The sequence below is a fragment of the Dendrobates tinctorius genome, unplaced genomic scaffold (genome assembly GCF_039654945.1).
Source record: "Dendrobates tinctorius isolate UK_male_01 unplaced genomic scaffold, ASM3965494v1 ptg000022l, whole genome shotgun sequence".
NCBI classification, from domain to species: Eukaryota; Metazoa; Chordata; class Amphibia; order Anura; family Dendrobatidae; genus Dendrobates; species Dendrobates tinctorius.
The window spans coordinates 64624195-64648554 of NW_027361690.1; the positions used below are offsets into that span (position 1 = coordinate 64624195).

The window sequence follows — 24360 nt, forward strand, 5'->3', positions numbered from 1 at the left end:
CCCGATTCCCCCCCTGTACCTCACGGTGGTCCTGGATTCACTCCCGGTGGTCCTCCGGTGGGCGCCGCCATTTCGGATCTGGAAGAAAATGGCGGGCGCATGCGCAGAGCGCCCGCCGCAAATCTGCCGCCTGGCAGATTCATTTTGATCACAATGATAAGCTATCATAGTGATCAAAATAAAAAAATAGGAAATAACCCCCCGTTTATCACCCCCTTCATTAGGCAAACATAATGAAATAGAAAAAGGGCTAGGGTTAGGGTCGGAATTAGGGTTAGGGCTAGGGTTAGGATTAGGGCAAGGTTTAGGGCTGGGGTTAGGGTTGGAATTAGGGTTAGGGTTGGAATTAGGGTTAGGGCTAGGGTTAGGGTAAGGGCAAGGTTTAGGGTTAGGGCAAGGTTTAGGGTTAGGGCTATGGTTAGGGTTGGAATTAGGGTTAGGGCTAGGGTTAGGGTTAGGGCTAGGTTTAGGGTTAGGGCTAGGGTTAGGGTTAGAATTAGGGTTAGGGCGAATTAGGATTAGAGTTAGAATTAGGATTAGCGTTGGGATTAGGGTTAGGCAGTGGCGTAGCGTGGGGGGGGCGGGGGGGGCGGTCCGCCCCAGGCGGCACGTGTGTGGGGGCGGCGCGGCAGCAGAAGCAATTCCTCTCCTCTGTGGGAGAAGCGCGGAGCCTGGACTCTCTCACTGACTGTACATTTCGGCCTGCGGGGCTGTGCAGTGAGGGGGTAATGTAATGCAGCCTCTTCCCACCCTTCCTCCATCCTTCTCCTCCGCCTATCGGGAGTCTCTGTACCCCTGCTACCTAGCAGCTTCTCCCTCCTCTCCGCCTGGACCCTCAGTGAGCAGCGCTGCGCTGGGCAGAGGCAGTGCTGACGTCAGCCCCGCTGCACTGGAGGACTGTCATGGTGGGATGGTCGCGACTGCCAGGAATGTGATGCACACAAGGAGCCATGTTAGGAAGAGCCAAGCAGTGAGCTGGTGAGTGCGGGGCTGGGGTAAGGTGGTCTGCGGCTGCCCCCGGCGGCCCTGTGTGCAGGCAGCTGTCATCCTCATCACAGGCTGCGCTGGGTGTGTGTCTGCCTCCATTGTGTGCAGTTATGTGCCACCAACACCGCTGCCTGTGTCTCACCATGTGCAGCAGCGAAAGGATCTGTGCATGCAGCCACACTGTGTGTGTGTGTATGTACACTTATGTGTGTGTGTGTATGTACACCTATGTGTGTGTGTGTGTATGTACACCTGTGTGTGTGTGTGTGTATGTACACCTGTGTGTGTGTGTATGTACACTTATGTGTGTGTGTGTGTGTGTATGTACACCTGTGTGTGTGTATGTACACCTGTGTGTGTGTGTGTATGTACACCTGTGTGTGTGTGTATGTACACCTATGTGTGTGTGTGTGTGTGTGTGTATGTACACCTGTGTGTGTGTGTATGTCTGTGTGTGTATGTATACACCTGTGTGTGTGTATCCACCTGTGTGTGTATCCACCTGTGTGTGTATCCACCTATGTGTGTGTCTGTGTGTGTGTGTGTGTGTACACCTGTGTGTGTGTATCCACCTATGTGTGTGTACACCTGTATTTGTGTATGCCTGTGTGTGTGTGTGTCTGTGTGTGTGTGTACGCCTGTGTGTGTGTCTGTGTATATACACCTATGTGTGTGTGTATGCCTGTGTTTGTGTATGCCTGTGTGTGTGTGTATACACCTGTGTGTGTGTGTGTGTGTACGCCCGTGTGTGTGTATCCACCTATGTGTGTGTATGTACACCTATGTGTGTGTGTGTACACCTGTTTGTGTGTATCCACCTATGTGTGTGTGTACACCTATGTGTGTGTGTGTACACCTGTTTGTGTGTATCCACCTATGTGTGTGTATGTATACACCTGTGTGTGTGTACGCCTGTGTGTGTATCCACCTATGTGTGTGTACACCTGTGTTTGTGTATGCCTGTGTGTGTGTGTCTGTGTGTGTGTATACACCTGTGTGTGTGTGTGTGTGTCTGTGTGTGTGTATATACACCTATGTGTGTGTGTGTACGCCTGTGTGTGTGTGTGTGTGTGTATACACCTGTGTGTGTGTACGCCTGTGTGTGTCTGTGTATATACACATATACACATATGTGTGTGTGTATGCCTGTGTTTGTGTATGCCTGTGTGTGTGTATACACCTGTGTGTGTATATACACCTATGAGTGTGTGTATGCCTGTGTGTGTGTATGCCTGTGTGTGTGTGTCTGTGTGTGTGTGTATACACCTGTGTGTGTGTGTGTATATACACCTATGTGTGTGTGTATGCCTGTGTGTGTGTGTCTGTGTGTGTGTATACACCTGTGTGTGTACACTCTGCGCATGTGTCAGCACAGCAGCAGCTCTGCTTTCCTAGGTTTTCTGTCCCGTCCTGGCACCGTAGCAGCTGCAGAGGCTCCGCCCTATTGATGCTCCCGGGAGGAGGAAAGAATATGGCGGTGCTGCTGCCCCGGCTGGGAGCGAGAGGAAAAGGGTAGGACAGTACTGCACGGGGTGAGGTGGGATACTGGGGAGCATGGTATGGAGGCGATTTGTGGGAGAGGCTGCTGGGTGCACCACGGCCATTACCGGAGAATGCACCACCAACATCTGTACGGGAGAAGCCACAGACAGCTGTCACATGCCACATAGACATCACACCACAGGTGTCCTAATACAATAATCATCCCCCATATAAGTGTTCTCGTACATCCCCCCATATATACGTGTCCTTGTACATCCCCCTATACGTGTCCTCGTACATCCCCCCCATATATACGTGTCCCCGTACATCCCCCATATCCATATATACGTGTCCTCGTACATCTCCCCCTATACGTGTCCTCGTACATCCCCCCCATATACGTGTCCTCGTACATCTCCTCCCCATATATTTTCTGTTTTTTTCTGTCACATTATTAAAAATTATTATTAAAAAAAGCCATTAGGTCTTCATCCAGCATCATCAAGCTAATACATACATATATATATAGAGAGAGAACTGCAAGAAGATGAAAGTCTAGAAATGTAGAAATAATAACAGCAGAGTTAGTAGCAGACTAAAAATTAGATCTTTGAGTGTAGTGTGGGCTCTCCTGATGCTTCCGGATTATCATCGACCAAAGGGGCGGCAAATTTTTCGACCGCCCCGGGCGCCACAAACAGTTGCTACGCCACTGGGGTTAGGGGTGTGTTGGGATTAGGGTTGGAGCAAGAATTGAGGGGTTTCCACTATTTACCAACTTTGGGGGTCTAATTTCTCCTGTTACCCTTGGGAAAGTAAAAAAATTGGGGGCTAAAAAAATCAATTTTGTGGAAAACAAAGACTTTTTTATTTTCACGGCTCTGCATCTATAAACGTCTGTGAAGGACTTGGGGGATCAAAATGCTCACCACATATCTAGATAAGCTCCTTCAGTGGTCTAGTTTCTAAAATGGGGTCACTTGTGGGGGATTTATACTCATCAGTGGCTCTGCAAACGCAACATGATGCCCGCAGACCATTCCATCAAAGTCTGCATTCCAAAATGGCGCTCCTTCCCTTCCGAGGTCTCCCATGTGCACAAACAGTGGTTCCCCCCCACATATGGGGTATCATCGTACTGAGGACAACTTGCAAAACAACTTTTGTGGTCCAATTTCTCCTGTTACCCTTGAGAAAATAAAACATAGCTGGCTGAATTATCATTTTTGAGGAAAAAAAAGTGATTATTTTATTTTCACTGCTCTGCATAATAAACCTCTGTGAAGCACTTGGGGGTTCAAAGTGCTCACCACACTTCTAGATAAGTTCCTTAAGGGGTCTAGTTTCCAAAATAGTGTCACTTGTGGGTTTTTTCACTGTTTAGGCACCCCAGGGGCTCTCCAAAAGCGACATGGCTTCCAATCTCAATTCCAGCCAATTCTGCATTGAAAAAGTCAAACGGTACTCCTTCCCTTCTGAGATCTGCTGTGCGCCCAAACAGTTGTTTACCCCAACATATGGGGTATCAGCGTACTCAGGACAAATCGCACAACAATTGTGGGGTATGATTTCTCCTTTTACCCTTGTAAAAATAAAAATTTTGGGACGAAAAGTCATTTTTGTGGAAAAAAATGATTTTTTATTTTCACGGCTCTACGTTATAAACTTCTGTGAAGCACTTGAAGGTTCAAAGTGCTCACCACACATCTAGAAAAGTTCCCTAATTGGTTTAGTTTCCAAAATGGGGTCACTTGTTGGGGGTTTCAACTGTTTAGGAACATCAGGGGCTCTCCGAACGCAATATGGCATCCGATCTCAATTCCAGCCAATTCTGCGTTGAAAAAGTCAAACGGCGCTCCCTCCCTTGCGAGCTCTGCCGTGCGCTGAAAAAGTGGTTTACCCCCACATTTTGGGTATCGGCGTATTCAGGAGAAATTGCACAATATATTTTGTGGTTCATTTTCTCTTTTAACACTTATGAAAATAAAAAAAATTGGTTCTGAAATAACTTTTTTGCAAAAAAAGTGAAATGTCAATTTTTTCCTTCCACATTGCTTTAGTTCCTGTGAAGCACGTAAAGGGTGAATAAACTTCTTAAATGTGGTTTTGAGCACCTTGAAGGGTCTAGTTTTTAGAATGATGTCACTTTTGGGTATTTTCTGTCATGTACACCCCTCAAAATGACTTTAAATATGATGTGGTCCCTAAAAAAATGGTTTTGTAAATTTTGTTGTGAAAATGAGAAATCACTAGTCAATTTTAACCCTTATAACTTCCTAACAAAAAAAATTTGGTTTCCAAAATTGTGCTGATGTAAAGTAGACATGTGGGAAATGTTACTTATTAAGAAATTTGTGTCATACATCTCTCTGATTTAAGGGCATAAAAATTTAAAAGTTTTAAAATTGCAAAATTTTCAAAATTTTCACCATATTTCCGTTTTTTTCATAAATAAACACAAGACATATCGAAGAAATTTTACCACTAACATGAAGTACAATATATCATGAAAAAAACACTCAGAATCAGGGGGATCCGTTAAAGCGTTCCAGAGTTATAACCTCATAAATTGACAGTGGTCAGAATTGTAAAAATTGGCCTGCAAACTGGCTCTGTCACAAAGGGGTTAAGCTACTTTGTTATCATTTTGGCAGTATGCTTTGGGTCATTGTGCATATGGAAGACCCATTTCTGCTCAAGCTTTAACTTTCTAGCTGATGTCTTGAGATGTTGCTTTAGTATTGCCATATAATCTTCTTTTCTCATGATGCCATCTATTTCGTGAAGTGCACCAGTCCCTCCTGCAGCAAAACAACCCCACTACATGATGCTGACACCCCTGTGTTTCACAGTTGGGATGGTGTTCTTAGGCTTCCAAGCTTTTCCCTTTTTCCTCCAAATGTAATGATTAGGATTTGAACTATGTTTTTATGATACCTGATGAAGGATATACACTGTATCTGAAATGCGTTGTATCTCCTCTTTTTTAATCTATCAAATAAAAAATATGAAATATCATCTTTTGATGTGAGTCCTGGGAAGTGCTGCCATTCATGGGCTGGATGTGCCTTTCTTGATTCAAACATAATGATGGTCATTATACCCCCCAAAGAGTTCCATTTTAGCTTCATCAGACCACAGGACATGTCTCCAAAAATTAAGGTCTTTCTTCCTGCGTGCATTTGCAAACATTAATCTGGCTTTTTTATGTTTCTTTTGGAGTAATTGCTTTTTCCTGGCTGAATGGCCTTTCAGCCCTTGTTGATACAGTACTCGTTTTATTGGGGATATTGACACAATCTTACCAGCTTCTGCCATCTTCTTCACAAGGTCTTTTGCTTTTGACCTTGTGCTGATATGCACATGTTGGACCAAAGCACGTTCATCTCTGAGACACATAACCTGTCTCCTTCCTGAGTGGTATGATGGCCGGACATTCCCATCTTGTTTGTACTTGCATACAATTGTTTGTACAGATGAACGACGCACCATCAGGTATCTTGAAATTGTACCCAAGGATGAGCCAGAATTCTGCAAGTCCACAATTCTCTACCTGATATCTTGGATGATTTATTTAGACTTTCCCATGATGCTACTCAAAGGAACAGTGTGTTTCAGGTGTGCATTAAAATACATCCACAGGTGTGTCTCTAATGAACTCAGATGTTGCCAAAAAACAGAAATCAGACAAAATCAGAAGCTTCCAAACACATGACATCATTATTAGTGATGGTTGAGCACTAAAATGCTCAAGTTTTTGTTGCTCGGGTCGAGCAAAGTGGAAAAATCGGGTACTCGGATAGAACAACGAGCCCAATGTAAGTCTATGGGAGACCCTAGCATTTTTACTGCGATCCCCCCGGGGGTCCTTTTAAAGTCTAAAACATCTGAAAATGATGGAAACACTGCTCAAATGACAAGGGGACATCATGGGGATCTCCCCTGGAAGCATTTCTGACTCCTAGTTCACAGATTTAAACAATGTTGTCAGAGTTTCATGCCATTTTTACCGGTGCACCAAAAAACTAACCAAAACAAAACCAAAATGGAATTTGCCGGACAATATGTAAAGGTATTTCCTTTCCAGGTTAATGTCTTGTATATAAGGCAAAATAACCCCAGACCAAAATGTTCCTCCCCCACTTTGGCTATGTTCAGACGCAGCGTTTTTGAACCGTTTTTCAACTTTAACACTGCTTTCAACCAATACAAATGCATTCACTTGGAAATATCATTGTAAATTTTAACAACCCTAGCTGGCCATGTGGTATGTGACACATCAGCAGACACATCTTGTTTCACTTATGAATAAGGGACTCAAAGTCACAGAGCCTATTTTTACCGGGGCATCAGGCGGCATTAATCTTCTAAAAGGGCCATTATTAAACAGTGGGTGTTCTATACTGTTATTGCCTATGTAGTGAGTGGATGGGCTTCCAAGAATTACGACGCACAACAATACCCCTTTCACGAGAGGAACAGGAGGGCTTCCAGAAAAAATCTAGGATTGAATGCAAGGACTGGCTTGCCCCAAAGTTACATGCACCCCAATAAGCTTTTCAAGCCACATACTGGATGGACACAGGAAAATCCACTTCACATTATTCATTTTGTACTCCCATTTTGTTTAAAATGTCCCATTAAGAAGGAGCGGGTCTCCTAGACTTGTAATGGCCTTTATTGGGCTGACAAACATTTTCCCCTGTGGGGTACATCTCAACCTTTTCTATAGCAAGTATTTAAAACCCAGCAAAAACCCCCACCCTTTTTAGGATTTTGACACTGGCTGTAGCAGCATGGAACACGTTAACGCTGGTGACCTAGTGGCAGTGGATGATGAGATGCGGAGGAAAGCCTGATTAAAACTATGCCCAATTTAAAGGAGCAGGTCTCCTAGACTTGGAATGCCCATACAGTAAGTGTGTTGGCTGTCAAACATTTTCCCTTGTGGGGTACACCTCAACCTTTTCCATAACAAGTATTTAACGCCCAGCAAAAACCCCCACCCTTGTTACGATTTCGACACTGGCTGTAGCAGCATGGAACACGTTAATGCTGGTGACCTAGTGGTGGTGGATGATGAGATGTGGAGGAAGGCCTGATTAAAAACTATGCCCAATTTAAAGGAGCAGGTCTCCTAGACTTGGAATGCCCATACACTAAGTGTATGGCCTGGCAAACATTTCCCCCTGGGATAGATATCAACATAGGGTGTACATTTTTTTTAGGGGCATCATAAACACCTTTCAAAACTGTAACATGGTTTCCTACACAGATGCTACTGGGAAGGTGCATGATTTTAATAACAATATGGCAGACAAATCGTTGGATGAAGTAATCTGCAAAAGGGGCATGGTGATGACAGGAATGGGAAAGTACATGATTAATAACAGCAGTGGCTATGGGAGGTATGAAATCCAGGATACAGCCAACAATGATTTGTCGTTTAGCCACCATCAATTACCAGAATTGGTTTCATGCCCGATTGAAGATCAGTATAACTGATGCATGTGTGAGACTCGGTCTAAGAAATGCCCGCCCAAAATATGTTGCCAAAGATGCACGTGTCTGTATAAAGAGCAAAGTGCAACATTGTTATGCCGCGCTCACCAGGAGGCGGGGCTTCGGCCCCGACGTCACTCCCTCCGGTACGGCGGTCCCTCAGGGGTCCCCGTTGGGTGCGCACGCGCAACTCTCGTCCCCGGGTCTCCTCCTCCATGCCACGTTTGCGCTTGCGCGCTCCTGTCAGTGCTGTATAGGGCTCGGTCCTCTCTATGGTATTGGAGGACCTGACCCAGAACCACTAGTGGTCATGTGCTTTCTGGCTAGGTCCTGACCCGGAACCAGTAGTAGTCATGTGCTATATCAGACGACCTCCCCCTAGAGGAGGTGCCTGATTATTGTTGTGCTTCCTGGCTGGGTCAGCTGTGTCCCAGCCTGGCTGTGCGCTGTTCTCAGGTCCTCTGCTCTGTCTGCTATTCTGTGGTGCTCCTAGCACTTGCTCTGAACCATTGTTGCTTCATGCTCAGTGGTGCCTCCTGGCACATCCTCTCGTATCCTGTCCCTTGTTTCTTGCTCCGCCGTGCCTCCTGGCATTCACTCTATTCTTGTGTTCTGTTACTTGCTACACGCCTTATGTGCCCACGTGTACCCATCTAGCACTACCCTGTACTCAGCGCACTCCCGTGTACTCTCCTGTGTTCCCTAGTATCTTGCACCCTCCAGTCACACAGTCTCGTATCTCCTGTGAGCCGGCCGCCTGGTGCCAGCAGTCGTGGTATCGTATCCCCTGGGGCTTGCTCCTGACACTCCCTGTATAGGGGGTGGTCCTCACTAGGCTAGCTCGCCCTGGGAGGGTTGGTGCCGCGACCCAGAGGGTCCACTCCAGGAGTCGCTAACACTCTGACACTCTAACAGTATAATCAGGCCATGGACCCCGCTGGTACTGCGGCTTCCGTCCAAAAGGAGCTGACTTTCCTCCGGGAAAACCAGATTAGGATTATGGCATTTCTCAAGTCCATGGAGTCCGGTTTATCTGCCTCTCAGTTCTCTGAGCCTGGGATTGCTGCCCAGTTGGCTAGTCTCCAGCAGGAACTTGCGCAGCAACGCGACTCCCAGGCTCAGATTCTCAACTATATAGCGTCGGTAGATAATCAGCTCCTTTCCATACAATCTGCCCAGGCCATGCTTCCACACTCACTTCCGCGCCTATGCAAGCCACCCCGGTATAGTGGTGACCCTGTGTTGTGTCGCGGATTCTTGAACCAGTGTCGTTTGCATTTTGAGTTTTTGCCGCAGCATTACCCCACCGATCGTGCTAAAATAGCATTTATTGTTTCTCACTTAGAGGGTAAGGCGCTTGCGTGGGTGAATCCCCTTTGGGAGCGTGATGACCCGCTCGTCGCTCAGCTTTCCATCTTTTTGGACACTTTCCGTAAGGTGTTCGACGAGCCGGGTCGCCTTGCTTCCACCACCGAGTCCCTCTTTAATCTTCGTCAAGGTTCTCTATCGGTTGGACAATACGCGATATGTTTTCGCACTTTGTCCTCTGAGCTAGGTTGGAATAATGATGCCCTCATAGGGGCCTTTTGGCGTGGTCTGTCCGGTCGGATCAAAGACGAACTGGCGGGCCGAGATACCCCTACCAATTTGGAGGATCTTATCTCTCTCGCGACACGCATTGATTTGCGCTTCCAGGAGCGCACCCGCGAGTCAGCCAGAGAGAGAGGGTCCTCTCGCCTCTCTTCGTCCACTCGCAGTTTTTCTCATCCGTTACCCGAGTTATCTGCGGCAGATCCGGTACCTGAGCCTATGCAGGTGGATCGCCTCCAGATAGCTCAACGGCGTCGTGTGAAAAGGCAGGCACAAGGGCTCTGTTTCTATTGTGGGGATGCCTCCCACTTTCTACGCTCATGTCCCAAGAGACCGGGGAAGTCTCTCCGCCTGGGACTGTTAAGTGAGGTCTCCCCAAGTGTATGTGATTCCTCTCTACCCCTGACCATGCCTGTCTCCCTGAATTTTGGTTTCGAGACTTTTACTGTGAAAGCTATTGTGGACTCTGGCGCAGTGGGTAACTTTATTAGTCTCGAGGCAGTTAAGAAGTTTCGCATCCCTGTCAGATCCCTGGAGTCTCCTAGGTCAGTAGTTCCGGTCGACGATAAGCCCTTGCAGGACACCGTTAACCAGGTCACTGAGGAAGTTGAGTTGCAGATTGGCACATGTCATCGGGAGCGGATCTCCTTCTACGTATTGCCGACTTCGCCTCATACCCTTCTTCTTGGCCTTCCTTGGTTACGTATTCATGGGCCGACCCTGGACTGGCAATCTGGTGATATACTCCGTTGGGGACCGTCCTGTCAAAAGAGTTGCCTGCTGTTCATTCATCCGAAGAACCCTGCTTGCTCGTCTTCGACGGTTATAGGTCCGCCGTCCACCATCCCGTCTGTGACTTGTGACATTGTCGAGAAGGAGGCTGAGAGTCAGTCTCCACATCCGTCAAGCATCCCGTCTGTGACTTGTGACATTGTCGAGAAGGAGGCTGAGAGTCAGTCTCCACATCCGTCAAGCATCCCGTCTGTGACTTGTGACATTGTCGAGAAGGAGGCTGAGAGTCAGTCTCCACATCCGTCAAGCATCCCGTCTGTGACTTGTGACATTGTTGAGAAGGAGGCTGAGAGTCAGTCTCCACATCCTTCAAGCAACCGGTCTGTGACTTGTGACATTATCAACAGGGGGGCTGAGAGTCAGTCTCCACCTCCGTCAAGTGACCGTCCCAAGGTAATTACCGTGGCTTCCGTCAAGTTGACGCCCCAGCGTCCAGGGGAGACCTTTGTGTCTAAAGGTAACGGTAAAGGTGTGTTATCCTGGGGACATTCTTCTCCGGCTGCCGGTCATGTTGGTGCCAAGAGGACACTCTCCCGTTTATCCCACGATTACTGGTGGCCGTCTATTGCTCAGGACGTCAAAGACTTCGTGGCTGCTTGCCCATCGTGTGCCAAGAAGAGACTTCCCAAGCAACCATCCTCCGACAGCTCGCCTCCTAAGGATGAATTGACTTCCAATGACTGCACCACCACTTCGGCCTCCAAGCATGTCTGTGTGCCTCTGCCGGTTCGACCTGTCTCGGGGATACCTGCCTCCGACACTCTGTCCGTGGAGTTCTCCAGGGTATGGCAGGAGACCGAATTTTCTCGTATTGAGACTCTGGATCTCATTTGTCCTCATGCAGTTAGGAAGTGTCTGGATCCCGCTCCTAGTGTCAAGGTGCTATTTTCCAGTTCTAGAGAGAGGGGGCTTAAAGGAGGGGGTACTGTTATGCCGCGCTCACCAGGAGGCGGGGCTTCGGCCCCGACGTCACTCCCTCCGGTACGGCGGTCCCTCAGGGGTCCCCGTCGGGTGCGCACCCGCAACTCTCATCCCCGGGTCTCCTCCTCCATGCCACGTTTGCGCTTGCGCGCTCCTGTCAGTGCTGTATAGGGCTCGGTCCTCTCTATGGTATTGGAGGACCTGACCCAGAACCACTAGTGGTCATGTGCTTTCTGGCTAGGTCCTGACCCGGAACCAGTAGTAGTCATGTGCTATATCAGACGACCTCCCCCTAGAGGAGGTGCCTAATTATTGTTGTGCTTCCTGGCTGGGTCAGCTGTGTCCCAGCCTGGCTGTGCGCTGTTCTCAGGTCCTCTGCTCTGTCTGCTATTCTGTGGTGCTCCTAGCACTTGCTCTGAACCATTGTTGCTTCATGCTCAGTGGTGCCTCCTGGCACATCCTCTCGTATCCTGTCCCTTGTTTCTTGCTCCGCCGTGCCTCCTGGCATTCACTCTATTCCTGTGTTCTGTTACTTGCTACACGCCTTATGTGCCCACGTGTACCCATCTAGCACTACCCTGTACTCAGCGCACTCCCGTGTACTCTCCTGTGTTCCCTAGTATCCTGCACCCTCCAGTCACACAGTCTCGTATCTCCTGTGAGCCGGCCGCCTGGTGCCAGCAGTCGTGGTATCGTATCCCCTGGGGCTTGCTCCTGACACTCCCTGTATAGGGGGTGGTCCTCACTAGGCTAGCTCGCCCTGGGAGGGTTGGTGCCGCGACCAAGAGGGTCCACTCCAGGAGTCGCTAACACTCTGACACTCTAACAAACATGTTCGTGAGATGCTGAATTAGAGAAAGCAGATCAGTGTTGGCGGAAAACCAAACAAACTAATGGATGCTTGTGAAAAACTAAGTTTAAAGAGGAATGCACCGTCCGTAGCTATAAACACACCCATGGCACAAGCTTCTTCATCTTCACCCATACATATTACCTATAATATCCTAATGTTCCAGTCTAAAATTAATTGTCCTAGTGTAACGAACACTGTTAAAGGAATCGCACAAAACGTACATAACCACGACCCTTAGAAACACCTGATTTCCTCTTTACAACATATGGACGATGATCGTATTGATGACGACTTACAAATTTACCACATCCACACCAATAAGATGAAGATCACATCTGCAAAAAAAAGTAGTGAATGTCTGGAAAATCATTTTCTCTAGGTCAAAGTTTACCTCTTACTAAAGTGGTACCAAATGAGGCATGCACAGCTCTCAGGTGCACTCAGCGTGAGATGCTGGAAAGATGATGTATTCTGATTTGTCCATGTCCACTTTTTGAAAGCAAGCAGAAAAGAAGGATGATATAGCGGGAAGACATGTGATTTTGGTCAGTAAGGAGGTGATGTCAGGTACAAATAGGTAGATTTGCGTGTCATCGGCGTAGTGATGATATTGAAAACCGTGCCATTACATCAGCTGTCCCTGGCCGAAGGTGTAGATGGAGAAGAAAAGGGGTCCTAGAACAGAGCCTCGGGGAACACCGAAAGACAGGTGTCGAGATGAGGAGGTGGTGTGGGAGAGGGAGACAATAAATGTCCCCCTACCAGTCTTGTTGTTTTTTTAAAGACTCCGCTGATAACCCCAAAAAGATCATTTGCAACACCGGCCATGGCCGCATCTGCAGGGGTAGTAAAACTATCATCTTACCACCACCAGCATGATCAGGCACATGGCAGCAAAGCACCCGACTTTGTTGGTTGAACACCAGGCTCAATGAACAGTGTCTGCGGGTGATACCACTGCTTCTTCCACTGTTGTGTATGCAAGCCAATCCTCTGTCCACGGTGCATGCAAAGATGCCTCCTGCCCTGCACCTGCCATTGACCACAGTCAAATAGCACCATCATCAAGCACATCCACAGACCCATGGACAAGTGCTTATGGGCAGTGTTAGGCGTCGGATTCCTGCAGCTGCACAGCAGGAATCCAGAGCCATGATTACTTCCGGCTATTTATAACTGATAGACTGTGTATTGAAGGTTTTCATGGGATTATTGGTTTACACCACTGCAGATGCAGGCAATTCAATAACAAACTACAGTAAGTAATGGGTATCTAAATCCTATTTGATCATGTGTGTCTGGCGAGTGTTGTTTCCTTACTATAGTGTTTTATGTCAGTTATGGGTGTGAGAGCACCGCCCACTTGACTAATTATATTTGTTTATATAATGGCACTTTGCGCATGCATTTTTATGATTGCCTTTATGGCTAGTGTGTGTTGGACTAATACAGATTTTGTCATTACAACTTACATTTTTCATCCTAATAGCAAACTATGTAATGGGTATCTGAAATTCAACTTGATTATGAATGCCTGGCAAGTGTCTTCTTACTGTCATAGTGACACATGATAGTTGTGGGGAACGAGTACCGCCCACTTGGCTGATATCATTTGTTTGTGTATTAGTATTTTATACACTGCTAACTACCCTTGCTGACAATTGGGCTTCGGATTAATACATATCTTGCCTCATCAGCTTGTGGCCATTCATGCTTCAGGTTTTTCAGTGCAGTTTACACGGCTGTAGATGAAGGCAGTTTATAAACAAACCATACAACAGGCAGCCAGAATTCTATCTGGCTACATGTGCTAGGCTGGTGTTCCCTCTTTGTTATCGTAGTAATCTATATGGAATAAGCTTTATGTTTATAAGCGCCTTCTGTAAGGGGTCTCTCTTCTTGACCCTGTGATAAGCGACGTTCATCATTGTAGTGACCTAGCTGTATCTTTAAGTGGTCATATGATTGTAAGCACTTGTGCATTACTTTACAACTGAGCGTCTATTTGGGTATATGAATGAAAGTTCCCGCAAAATCTGATTATCTTCCGTGTGTTGCACGGGACTTATGCCTGCGTAGTAGGCCCCCTGCAAACTTAGAATGTCTATCACTTTGGCGATTGAGTTCTGATTGTGAGCGCCTGTGTAATTAGGCACCTTACTCTTTGCCTGTGATGAGGGATGTTTACACTTATGCAATGATTCTTTTGCAGGCGCCTGCGCAATGGTATTAAGGCGTCTGTCTATGTCCGATATCAGTGATGTGTACTATCTCTTAGACCACGATATATGCACAGCTGGTAGTACATGACGTCACATGCTGGCGCTAAGGTCTGTCAGCTATGGTTTACGTGTAATGAGAAACTGCTGATCTGCAGGTATGTTTTGACATTAACCCTACATTGGCTAGCAAGGACACAGCTGCTCCCTATTCCTTAATTAGATAAGCCTATATAACAGCACAGTGACTGGCAAAAGGTACCCCTGACGAAGCCACCTAGAGTGGCGACACGCGTCGGGTCATTAGTCCAGCCTGTCCCACTCCACTTCGCTTCATATGTGATGTATTGGTTTCTGTGCATCTATGTATATTATTTGAAGGTGGACATGTAGATGTCCTTTGGTTGTTTGCACTCTTTACAGCCCATTTCTGGTCTGGATAATCTGGTCTGCTCTTGGAGCCTGACTTCAGGCTGAGGTATTTCCAAATGGGGTTTATTCAGTACATTCCAGAAACGTTTGTTTTTTATGTACCACATTGTGAATAAGAGTATGCCAGAGCTATATAACTAATTGTATGCACTGTCTCAAGGCATTATTTGAGCTTGTGATAACATCCATTTAAAATTTAAAATTTATCTGCATCACTGATATCCATGATTCATTTGTGATGGCTACAGTGTATTAGTGTGCTTTCAAAACCTTCTAATTGGGTATTAGTTTACATGGACCTTGGGCATAAGACACTTTCTCCACCAAAAGTGGTAGTGGTTATCAGGTTTGAGTCTCTATTATGAGATATGTATATCTTTTGAATGTGTCACATGTGTGACCATTTTTTAATGTTTTTAATGTGTTGTTGTTGTTTGCTGTGCTTAATTTAAATAAATAAAAATTGTAATATTTTTGCTAAATTCCTATTCAGGGTGATCCCCGATTTGTGGCCTATTCTTTTCTGCTTGTGACTGGCAGGAATCCAGAGCCATACATCCAGCGGTTTCCCATTCCTTTCCGACCGCTCAGGGACCTGCACAGCAGTCTCGGCTATCCAGGCGCCCTGCTCAGACCAGCTCTCTGGGTCTGGATGTTGCTGCCACCTCTGGACCAGCAATGGTAGCGCAACCTGCTTTGCAGGAAACCACTCCAGAGGCTAAGTCCTCTCGCTGAGCTACTGGGCATGCCCACGAGACGATCTCCCAGTGGAGATCAGGGGTCACGTGCTCAGGTCCTTGTCCTGATCTGATTGGCCCATCTCAGAGGTCTGGAAGGTCCCGGAAGCGCATGGCTATAAAAGGCCCACATGGCTGCTCAGCCATGCGCTAGTATAGACTATACTTGCTATGTGTGAATGGTGATGGATGTATGATTCTGGTGACTGACTCATTATAAAACCCCTTCCCTCTGATATTACGCATGTGGATAGGGAATTAGAGTTATAGTCAGCGCCAGTCCATGGCAAGCCATATGCCACAGTGCATACCGCACCGCTACACTAGCGTCCGATAGTGGGATGCCTCACGGCACTGTCGTACAGCGGCAGTAGTTACCGCCGCGCTACAGTTAGCAGCACTTACCAGCATTCGTGGTAGCGACGTCGCACGCACGGTAGGTCAAGACAGACACCGACCTCTGCCTTGGTCCGTGTCCTGTGACCATATACCGTGTGTGCACGCCAGCTGAGACCTGTGAAGCTAACAGGCTTGGCGTTTATGCTTTAGTTATACTAAAGCGCCTCTGTGAGTTTAACAGAGTCCGCTCTGCGCACCTCGGGTGACGTTTAACCTGATCGCAGTATACCGCCATATATCGAGTCTGCCATTACTCAGCAGCGGTTGTTACACCTACTGCACGGTGGACCCCGAGTGGCGAACGCACATCCTATTATTTATATTTAGTGCGTTTCACCGTCCATAACAGGCAGGGATGGTACATCTCACTGACGGCACACTGGTTTTGCCTAGAAGAAGTCATGACCCAGTTGGACATTAGGAGACCATGTCACAGATTTATGGAGGAGACAGGTTATGGAAGTCTTTTATGTAATTTTTAGGGTTTTGAACTGTAGCCTATGGAAGGCAATGAAGAGAATGGCAGAGAGGAGAGGCTGTGGAAGAATGGAGGGACAGTTGGATTACTCTGGCAGCAGAGTTTTGGATAGATTTGAGTGGTGCAAGAGTGCTAGAGGGGAGGCTAGAGAGTATAAGGTTGCAATAGTCGAGGCGGGTGATCATGAAGGCGTGCACAAACATTTTTGAATTTTCTTGGAATGTGCGGATCCAGGAAATATTTTTGAGTTGTAATGGGCAGGAGGGGCAAGGTCTTGGATCTTAGCTTAAAAGAGAGGGCAGAGTCGAGTATCAACCCAAGGGCACGAACATGCGGGAATATTTGTCCCGGTGTGCCGTCCCGGCATTAAACAGGCACGTGTCCCACAACATTACCTGTGCATTCCACAATTCTGTTGCTTTGAAAGTCCACTTAACCGCAAACACATGGACAAGTGCTTTTTTTTGGCTAAATACTGCTGTATATAAGTACAGTGACAACCAGGACAAAAAAATAAAACCGCCGTAAACTGGCCAAACTATGAGCACGCACAGATTTGAGCTGCACGGAGATACCACACCGAAAAATGTGTGGCCTGTATTTTTCTTTTTTTGGCTAAATCCTGCTGTATATAAGTACAGTGACACCCAGGACAAAAAGCGAAAACTGCCGTAAACTGGCCAAACTTTGAGCACGCACAGATATGAGCTGGCTAAATAGTGCTGTATATAAGTACAGTGCCAGACAACCAAAAAAAAATTAATTTACAGCTAAAAAAAACAAATTTTTAGCAGATGGAGAGATGAGGCATGTCACAGATATACCACACTGTAAAATATGTGGCCTGTATGTATTTTTTGCGGGGTTCAGCAAAATAGTGTCAAGAAATTGTGTAAGACACTCAAAAAAAAGTATACTCAACTGTACCACATAAAAATTAAATATTTCTCTGTGCACTTAAAAGGGATTTTTGTGACCCCTTTAAAATCGCTGGATTTTCACGCTGTGGTAGCAAAAGCATCTGGCTGTATTGTGCACTGTCAAAAAGAAAATGAAGGAAAAAAGTGCTCTGGATTGCTTTGCAAGAGAAAAGCTCTATTAGCCCTGGCCAAAAAAATTTTCAAAGCCAATTACACCTGGGGCTAGGTATATACGGCTAATATATCCTACAGGTAGAGACAGCACCAGAACACAGGAAGGGAATGGACTCTCTTGATGTATGCAAGGATCTATATACACACATACAGTGCCTGCAGGCCTTGTACTGATGTGTATAGAGTGATGTACACTACCCTGTCTACCTAACACTGGAAACTATATACACCGGAATTAGTCCTTAGGACTGTTGGTTTATCTGGATTTGAGTAGTTTAGGATGGTAGACCCCACACTGACTAATAAATCCCCAATTCTGACCCTATCTCGGCAGCAGCTCTCCTTATACTATCTAAATCCGGAGCTGAATGCGCCGAGCAAGGCGGTGTCTGGTCTCTTATACCCCTGATGATGCTGTGTGACCAGCCAATCACTGCACGACCACAACAAAGATGGCTGCAGCATTTCATTGCCTGTCAGACAATCCCTGCATCATGATAGGGTCTGTAAAGTCCGCCAAAAAATCTGAGTGGAGACCCGAGCTCCTGCGAGTAATCTGAGTACCGTGATACTCGGGTGAGTGACGAGTAGTGACGAGCACATTCACTCATCACTAATCATTATGTGGGTAGTCCGGAATTGTTTAAAGGCATTAGTGTAGGTAAGCTTTTGACTTTGCAGTAAGTAATAAAAATGCCTTAAAACATTCTTTTTCTCTCTCATTATTCTGGCATTTGGCAAATATTAATAATTATGGTAATCCTAATTGGCCTAAAATTGGAAAGGTTTTCTTTATTTCATGTCAGATATTGAAAAATACATGCATATGTGTCTTTTTATGTAGTGTATGTAAACTTCTGGTTTCAACTGTGCATATTGACTATTCAATGGACAATATGAAAATAAGAACGCTCCTCAGTTTAAGATTGTTATCTTTACAAATAATTAATATAAGGATAATAAATTGAGTACTACTGTGTGCCTCTCTCATCTTCTTTACAGTGCTAAGCCACAAGCAGAACAATTTTAATAAGCTAATGTGGTTTTCGCCATTATGACTAAATAGCTGTATTTCTGCAGGGCATGCATATAACTAGTAAATGTAAAGGCTTTGGGGAAATTAACCTGTTTTCTTAGAAGCAAAGATGTCAAAATTTAAAAAAATAATTGAGTGCAGAATAAAAACACTGTAGTTATTTAGTACCTTTGTGACTTTTGATATTTACTTTGGGATAATACCTGATAAAAAGAAGACATCAAAAGCAAAGAACTCTTTTTCTAAAACAGTGATACACCCTCCTAAATTAAAGATTCTGTAGGTTCTTATTATTTCATTGTATTGCCAAACTTAAAAAATAATTGTCAGGGGTACGAAAAAAAAATGAATGCGCTGCTCTGTTATTCCGTGGTGGCCAGACCTTGTGTATCTTACCTTGTTCTACACAAATGTAAATGAGAAAGTAGAGGACATGTCAAATTGTGGTTCCCCACCACGCTTTGAGTTAACCTGAGTGCAGGTATTGAAAGCCAAAAGGACAAAGAACTGGGAAGAAAGCCACCGTAATCTCATATTCATGAAGGGTGACCAATAATGTTATAGATCAGTAAAAAATGTATGTGGCAACAAATCCTCTTTAAGGAAAACTTTAGATTTGCAACTGTTGATGAGCACATCTGCCGAGATTGGAATTTGCCAGTTTGCATTTGGTAAACAATTTGATTTATGGTACATTTAAGTTAGTCAATGCAAATCAAATGTTCTTTATTATTCTCTTAGGTTTCACCAGATCGCAGAGCATAATAATTCTTGAGTGTTAAAAAAAATAAATATTACTCACCTTGCCGTTCACCTGTCCTGCTGCCGCCACAGGTCACTGAACAAGCCTCTGCTTCGTTTTTATCCAGCATGTGACATCCTATTTGGGCTTTTTCACTCTGTCCTTGGTCTTCCAGCGTGGAGAATGCATCTGGCATCACAATTCACATCATGACTTTACATCATCACGATATGCATTGTATGAGGAGCCAGCTAGGCTGGGAAGAATGGAGGACCTGACTGTATGCAGCTTAAGCAACAAAACTGGTGACCGATGAGGGGAGTATCAATTTTTTCTAGAAACTCCTTTACCGACCATCTACAATTTACCAAATAATGGCCAATCAGTCCATATTTTTCTCAATTCGTATAAATCAATTTTTGCCTGTGAAATGGTCACAAAGTGAACGTGGTCTTACACATTGCATGTTTACCAACTTATGCTCCAGCTCATTTCTTTGGTTTTGAACTCGTACACAGCAAAATGCAAAAATCTCATGCAATGCAATTTTTTTATGTTGTTTATCTCGCACTTGTTTGCTCATCTCTGTTCTCTATTTGCAAACATACAGTATGTAGTTTTGACATTGTGAAGGTAGATCTCAATATAAAACAACATCCTAAAGCATCTTTGTGCCATTATTTATGTCTTTCTATCTCTATTTTGCAGGATTTATACCCCCACCACTCATCTTTGGAGCTGGGATCGATTCTACTTGTTTGTTTTGGAGCACGTTTTGTGGAGAGCAAGGAGCCTGTGCTCTGTATGACAATGTTGCCTATAGATATCTTTACGTCAGCATTGCTATAACCCTGAAGTCCTTAGCTTTCATCTTGTATACCACATCATGGCAATGTCTAAGGAAAAACTATAAGAGATACATAAAAAATCATGAAGGAGGGCTCACTACAAGTGAATATTTCTCGTCAACATTGACCTTAGATAATCTTGGCCGAGACTCTATCTCCCAAAATAAAACGAACAGGACAAAATTCATCTATAACCTGGAAGATCATGAGTGGTGTGAAAATATGGAGTCTGTTTTATAGTAAAAGATGGATGAAGTGACTCTATCTGCTGACCACGCAAGAGAATCTTTATTTTTTAAAGGAAAACAAATATATATCTATAAATATATAAATATAATTTGTTTCTTTTGCATTGGACGTTGGATGGCACCAGGTTTACTGACCTATAGAATGGTATGTGAAGAGATAGCAGACAGAGGTGCAGCTGTTAGTTCTCAGGTCGTCAGCATCTGATCTTCCAGCATATTGGATACTGCAACAAGTCCCTCGGCTTGTCTAATAGGATACCCAACCAGTTCACAACGGTGGCTCGTGAACTACACAAAGCTGGCAAGGTTCCAGCATTGAATTTAGTGGCATCATGCATCGCTGCATATTGATTGATATAAATGTAACCCATTTGCTGGATAATGGCTGACAGCATACTAGAAATACTCTTCAAAATAAGCTCTCTCATCGCTGGGAATGGCAACCGGGCCCAGGCTTTAATAAATCCTAATAAATGTTATGACTTTCAAGACATTAGCGGAGCTCTGAAAAATCCTCCATGTTTTTAATCCTGTTTTATTTGTATTATTTTAAATAGATCATTAATTGTTACCCTGTACTGTCACAGAAGCTTGTATCCTATTTACAATGGTTCATAGATCCCTGTTCAGTAGAGCGTGCCTTCCATTTTCCTACAGGATATGAGAATAGTTGCCAGCAGAGCAAAAAAAAATCACGAAGTCTGTTCAATACATTAATGAAGAGTGATCTGTAACACTTCGTGCTCTTGTCATCAGACAAGACATAGAATTTCAGTACAAGATGAGTCTTGTACATCTATTTAAATTTTCCTGGTATATCCACAAATTCTCAATATATGATGAGACCTTAGGTCCTCTAATGACCAAGCCTGAGAACATTGTGTGGGGCAATTATGAAGTTACTCTTGTTCCACTTTGGTATGATACAAAGTAGTTTTATATTTTTGGGGGTGAAATTTTTAGGAATTCTCTTTTATTATATATATATATATATATATATATATATATATATCCCTCCCTACACCAAAAAAAAATACAAGCACTTTTACCTATATTGAGAACCCATTCCATGTTTCCAATTAAAAAAAAGGTAGACTGACTTCATCTATTTTGTATCAAATATTCAAAGGAGATTTTAACGAACACTTAAGGTACTGTTGGGATGACACAGGGCACATTGGGCAGCATGTTGTGCTTTTTGGAAGTCTCCAAAAATTATTCAAGTGGAGGGATCGGATGCCAACGTTAAAATTTCATAAACTTACTTCAACTGTGATAACTTTTTTATTGCAAGAAAAGTCAGTAGAGCCTTAAGAGGGATTGAAGGGAACTTCATTGTTTGATGATAGAGATGTGGTTTACAGTTGACTTGGGCACCTATTCTCATAAACGTCCCTTCATATACATACCAAATAGAATGCAAAATTCTGCAATAATGAGAATCCGAGCACTTTAAATATGTTTACTTTCTCCATCCACTGTTGCTCGTAGTAGAGGCAAAGCTGTGCAGCCATTTTCCTAATTGTACAATGGAGTCCAAAAATATAACTCACTAAAACACGACAGGCAAACAAGTATAGAAATACACAATATAAAAAAAAAATCCATTGCCGTAAAGAAAGTTTTCTAGATGTCCATTAATATTTCATAATGGTTTCTTAACTACACTTAAAATATAATGTTTGGAGAAGAGAACCAGGCAAACACTGAAATCAGCTTCTACCTATTAAAGCAAATCTGTCAGCAGGTTTTTGCTATGTAATGTGAGGACAGCATAATTTAGTAGCTGAGACACAGAAATTCTGGGATATGTCACTTATTAGGCTGTTGTTTCTATACAATGAAGGTTTTATCACTTGGTGATTATCACTGTCCAACCTCAACCCTGGTCTGACCATGCCCCCAGCACTGATTAGCAGCTCACTGTCAATAGGCAGTGTGCACAGAAAGCAGTGGTGTGGGCAGGGTTATCTTTCTGATCCTCATCCCATACACCCTTGGATTCGGAGTCTCTTTTCCTACATGAGGATGCTCCCAGATGAGGTAGCAAACACCTGGTGACAAATTCCCTTTAAAGGGATTTTCTCATTTTGTTAAACCTCTTTCCCAAGGTTACAGTTTATTTAAAAACAAACTGTTCCTTGCTCACCCTCCCTGGGTCCGGTGCTAAGTCTCAGCTACTGCTCCCAATGTCAATTATTGCTTGCAATTATGATGTAACATAGACAATGTTGCAACCAATAACTGATCTCAGCGACTCTGGGCAGCTCATGCCGACCACTTGGGAAGAGCTGCTTAGCTCAGTTAATGTCAATCATTGCTTTGGTCACTGATTGGATGTGTTGGTCACATGACTGGTGCTTGAAAACAAAGAAGGATGGCCTTCTTAATGGGAACCTCACATGTGAAAAAAATACTATTAACCTGCAAATATGGGGTTAATATGATAGTTAATAGGATTCTTACTCCTTGGGCCTGCCACACTGAAAGCCCAGCTGCAAAGAGTAAATGAACTTTATTTCTCCCAACAGCCTCAGTCTTTCAGTCATAGAGGCATGGCCAGTACGGATTTAGTCACCGCTCAGTGCTCAGTAAGTGGCATCTATAATCACGCTCTAGCTCTGAATGACAGACAGCTCTATAATGATTAGCCAGATGTTAATAAGTGCTAAGGTGGAGTTACAGTTGCAGCTCACTATGTATTGGCTGAAGCTGTGCCGGCCATGCCTTTATGACTGAAAGCTCTAGGATGCCAGGAGGAGTAAAGGTAGTTTTCTCCTGGCAGCCAGGCTTTCAGTGTAGCAGCTGCATAGCTTCAAAACGCTATTAACTTGCAAATTAGCCCCATATGTGCAGGTTAATAGTGTTTTTTTTTCACATGACCATTTCCTTTTAAGCATTAGCACTAGGACTACTGGGAATAGACAACTTGAGCAGTGTTTCTTGTTTTGATTTACCACATTTGCTGGTAGTTTTATGTCTTTTTACATTTTAAGTCAGGTAACCTCTTTAAATTGGAAGCAAGACATCTGGATCCCAATGTCAAAAATCAGAGCTCCTGTGGAGATTTAATAGTCAATTAATTTGCTCACTTTTTTGTATAGTTTAGAAAAAATGAAAGATAGAGGCATTGTAACATTTGGATCACTTTTTTACAGGTTGCCTTTACATACAGTGCATTTACCCTAAATTGTAAATGAGAGTTCCTTGGAATTTTTATTTCCCGAAAATTGGCCAGTGGAAACATGCTTCCAAAGAAATGATTTTTAGCTTTTCTACAATCACAGTGTATGCACACAGAACAATCTATTACTGATAGGATGTTCGGTCGGCCTGTCTAAACGGGATAATGACTGTTGATTTCCTTGCATCTAGCATTAGGCTAACATAAACTCCCCCTTAAGCCCCCGTCACACACACACAGCGAGATCGCTGCTGAGTCACAAGTTTTGTGACGCAACAGCGATCTCACTAGCGATATCACTGTGTGTGACAGGTATCAGCGACTGCCCCCCCCCGCCGGGTATCGCTGATCGTGCTCGAAAGCCCTGGACGTTTTTTTGATGGTTGGTCTCCCGCTTGCCAGCACGCATCGCTGTGTATAGCAGGCCGGAGACCAGCAATCAGCGAGCTGGTATCCAAGGTAAACTGCGGGTTACTAAGCGTGCGCGTCACTTAGTTACCCACTGTGTACCTTAGATACCAGCACGCTGGGTGCAGGGAGCTGGTAACCAAGGTAAACAGCGGGTTTCTATGCGCTGCGCGGCACATAAAAACCCGCTGTTTACCTTGGTTACCAGCTCCCTGCACCAGCACGCTGGTATCTAAGCTACACAGTGGGTAACTAAGCAACGCCCTCGCTTGTTACTTGCGTCGTCGCTGGTCCTCATCGCTGGTGAGATCTGCCTGTTTGGCAGCTCACCAGCGATCATGTAGTGAAACACCAGTGATCCTGACAAGGTCATATCGTTGTTGGGATCGCTGGTGCGTCGCTATGTGT

The 24360-nt window shown here is 44.8% G+C and overlaps 1 protein-coding gene across 1 annotated transcript in view; it reads left to right on the forward strand.

Moving 5' to 3' along the window:
- Positions 1–22838, forward strand: part of SLCO3A1 (solute carrier organic anion transporter family member 3A1) — a 680913-nt gene extending 658075 nt beyond the window's left edge. Inside the window, exon 10 of the mRNA XM_073568740.1 lies at positions 19973–22838. Coding sequence (XP_073424841.1) covers positions 19973–20352 — 380 coding nt within the window. The 3' untranslated portion in view covers positions 20353–22838. The remainder of the gene's footprint in view (positions 1–19972) is intronic.
- Positions 22839–24360: the final 1522 nt, after the last annotated feature.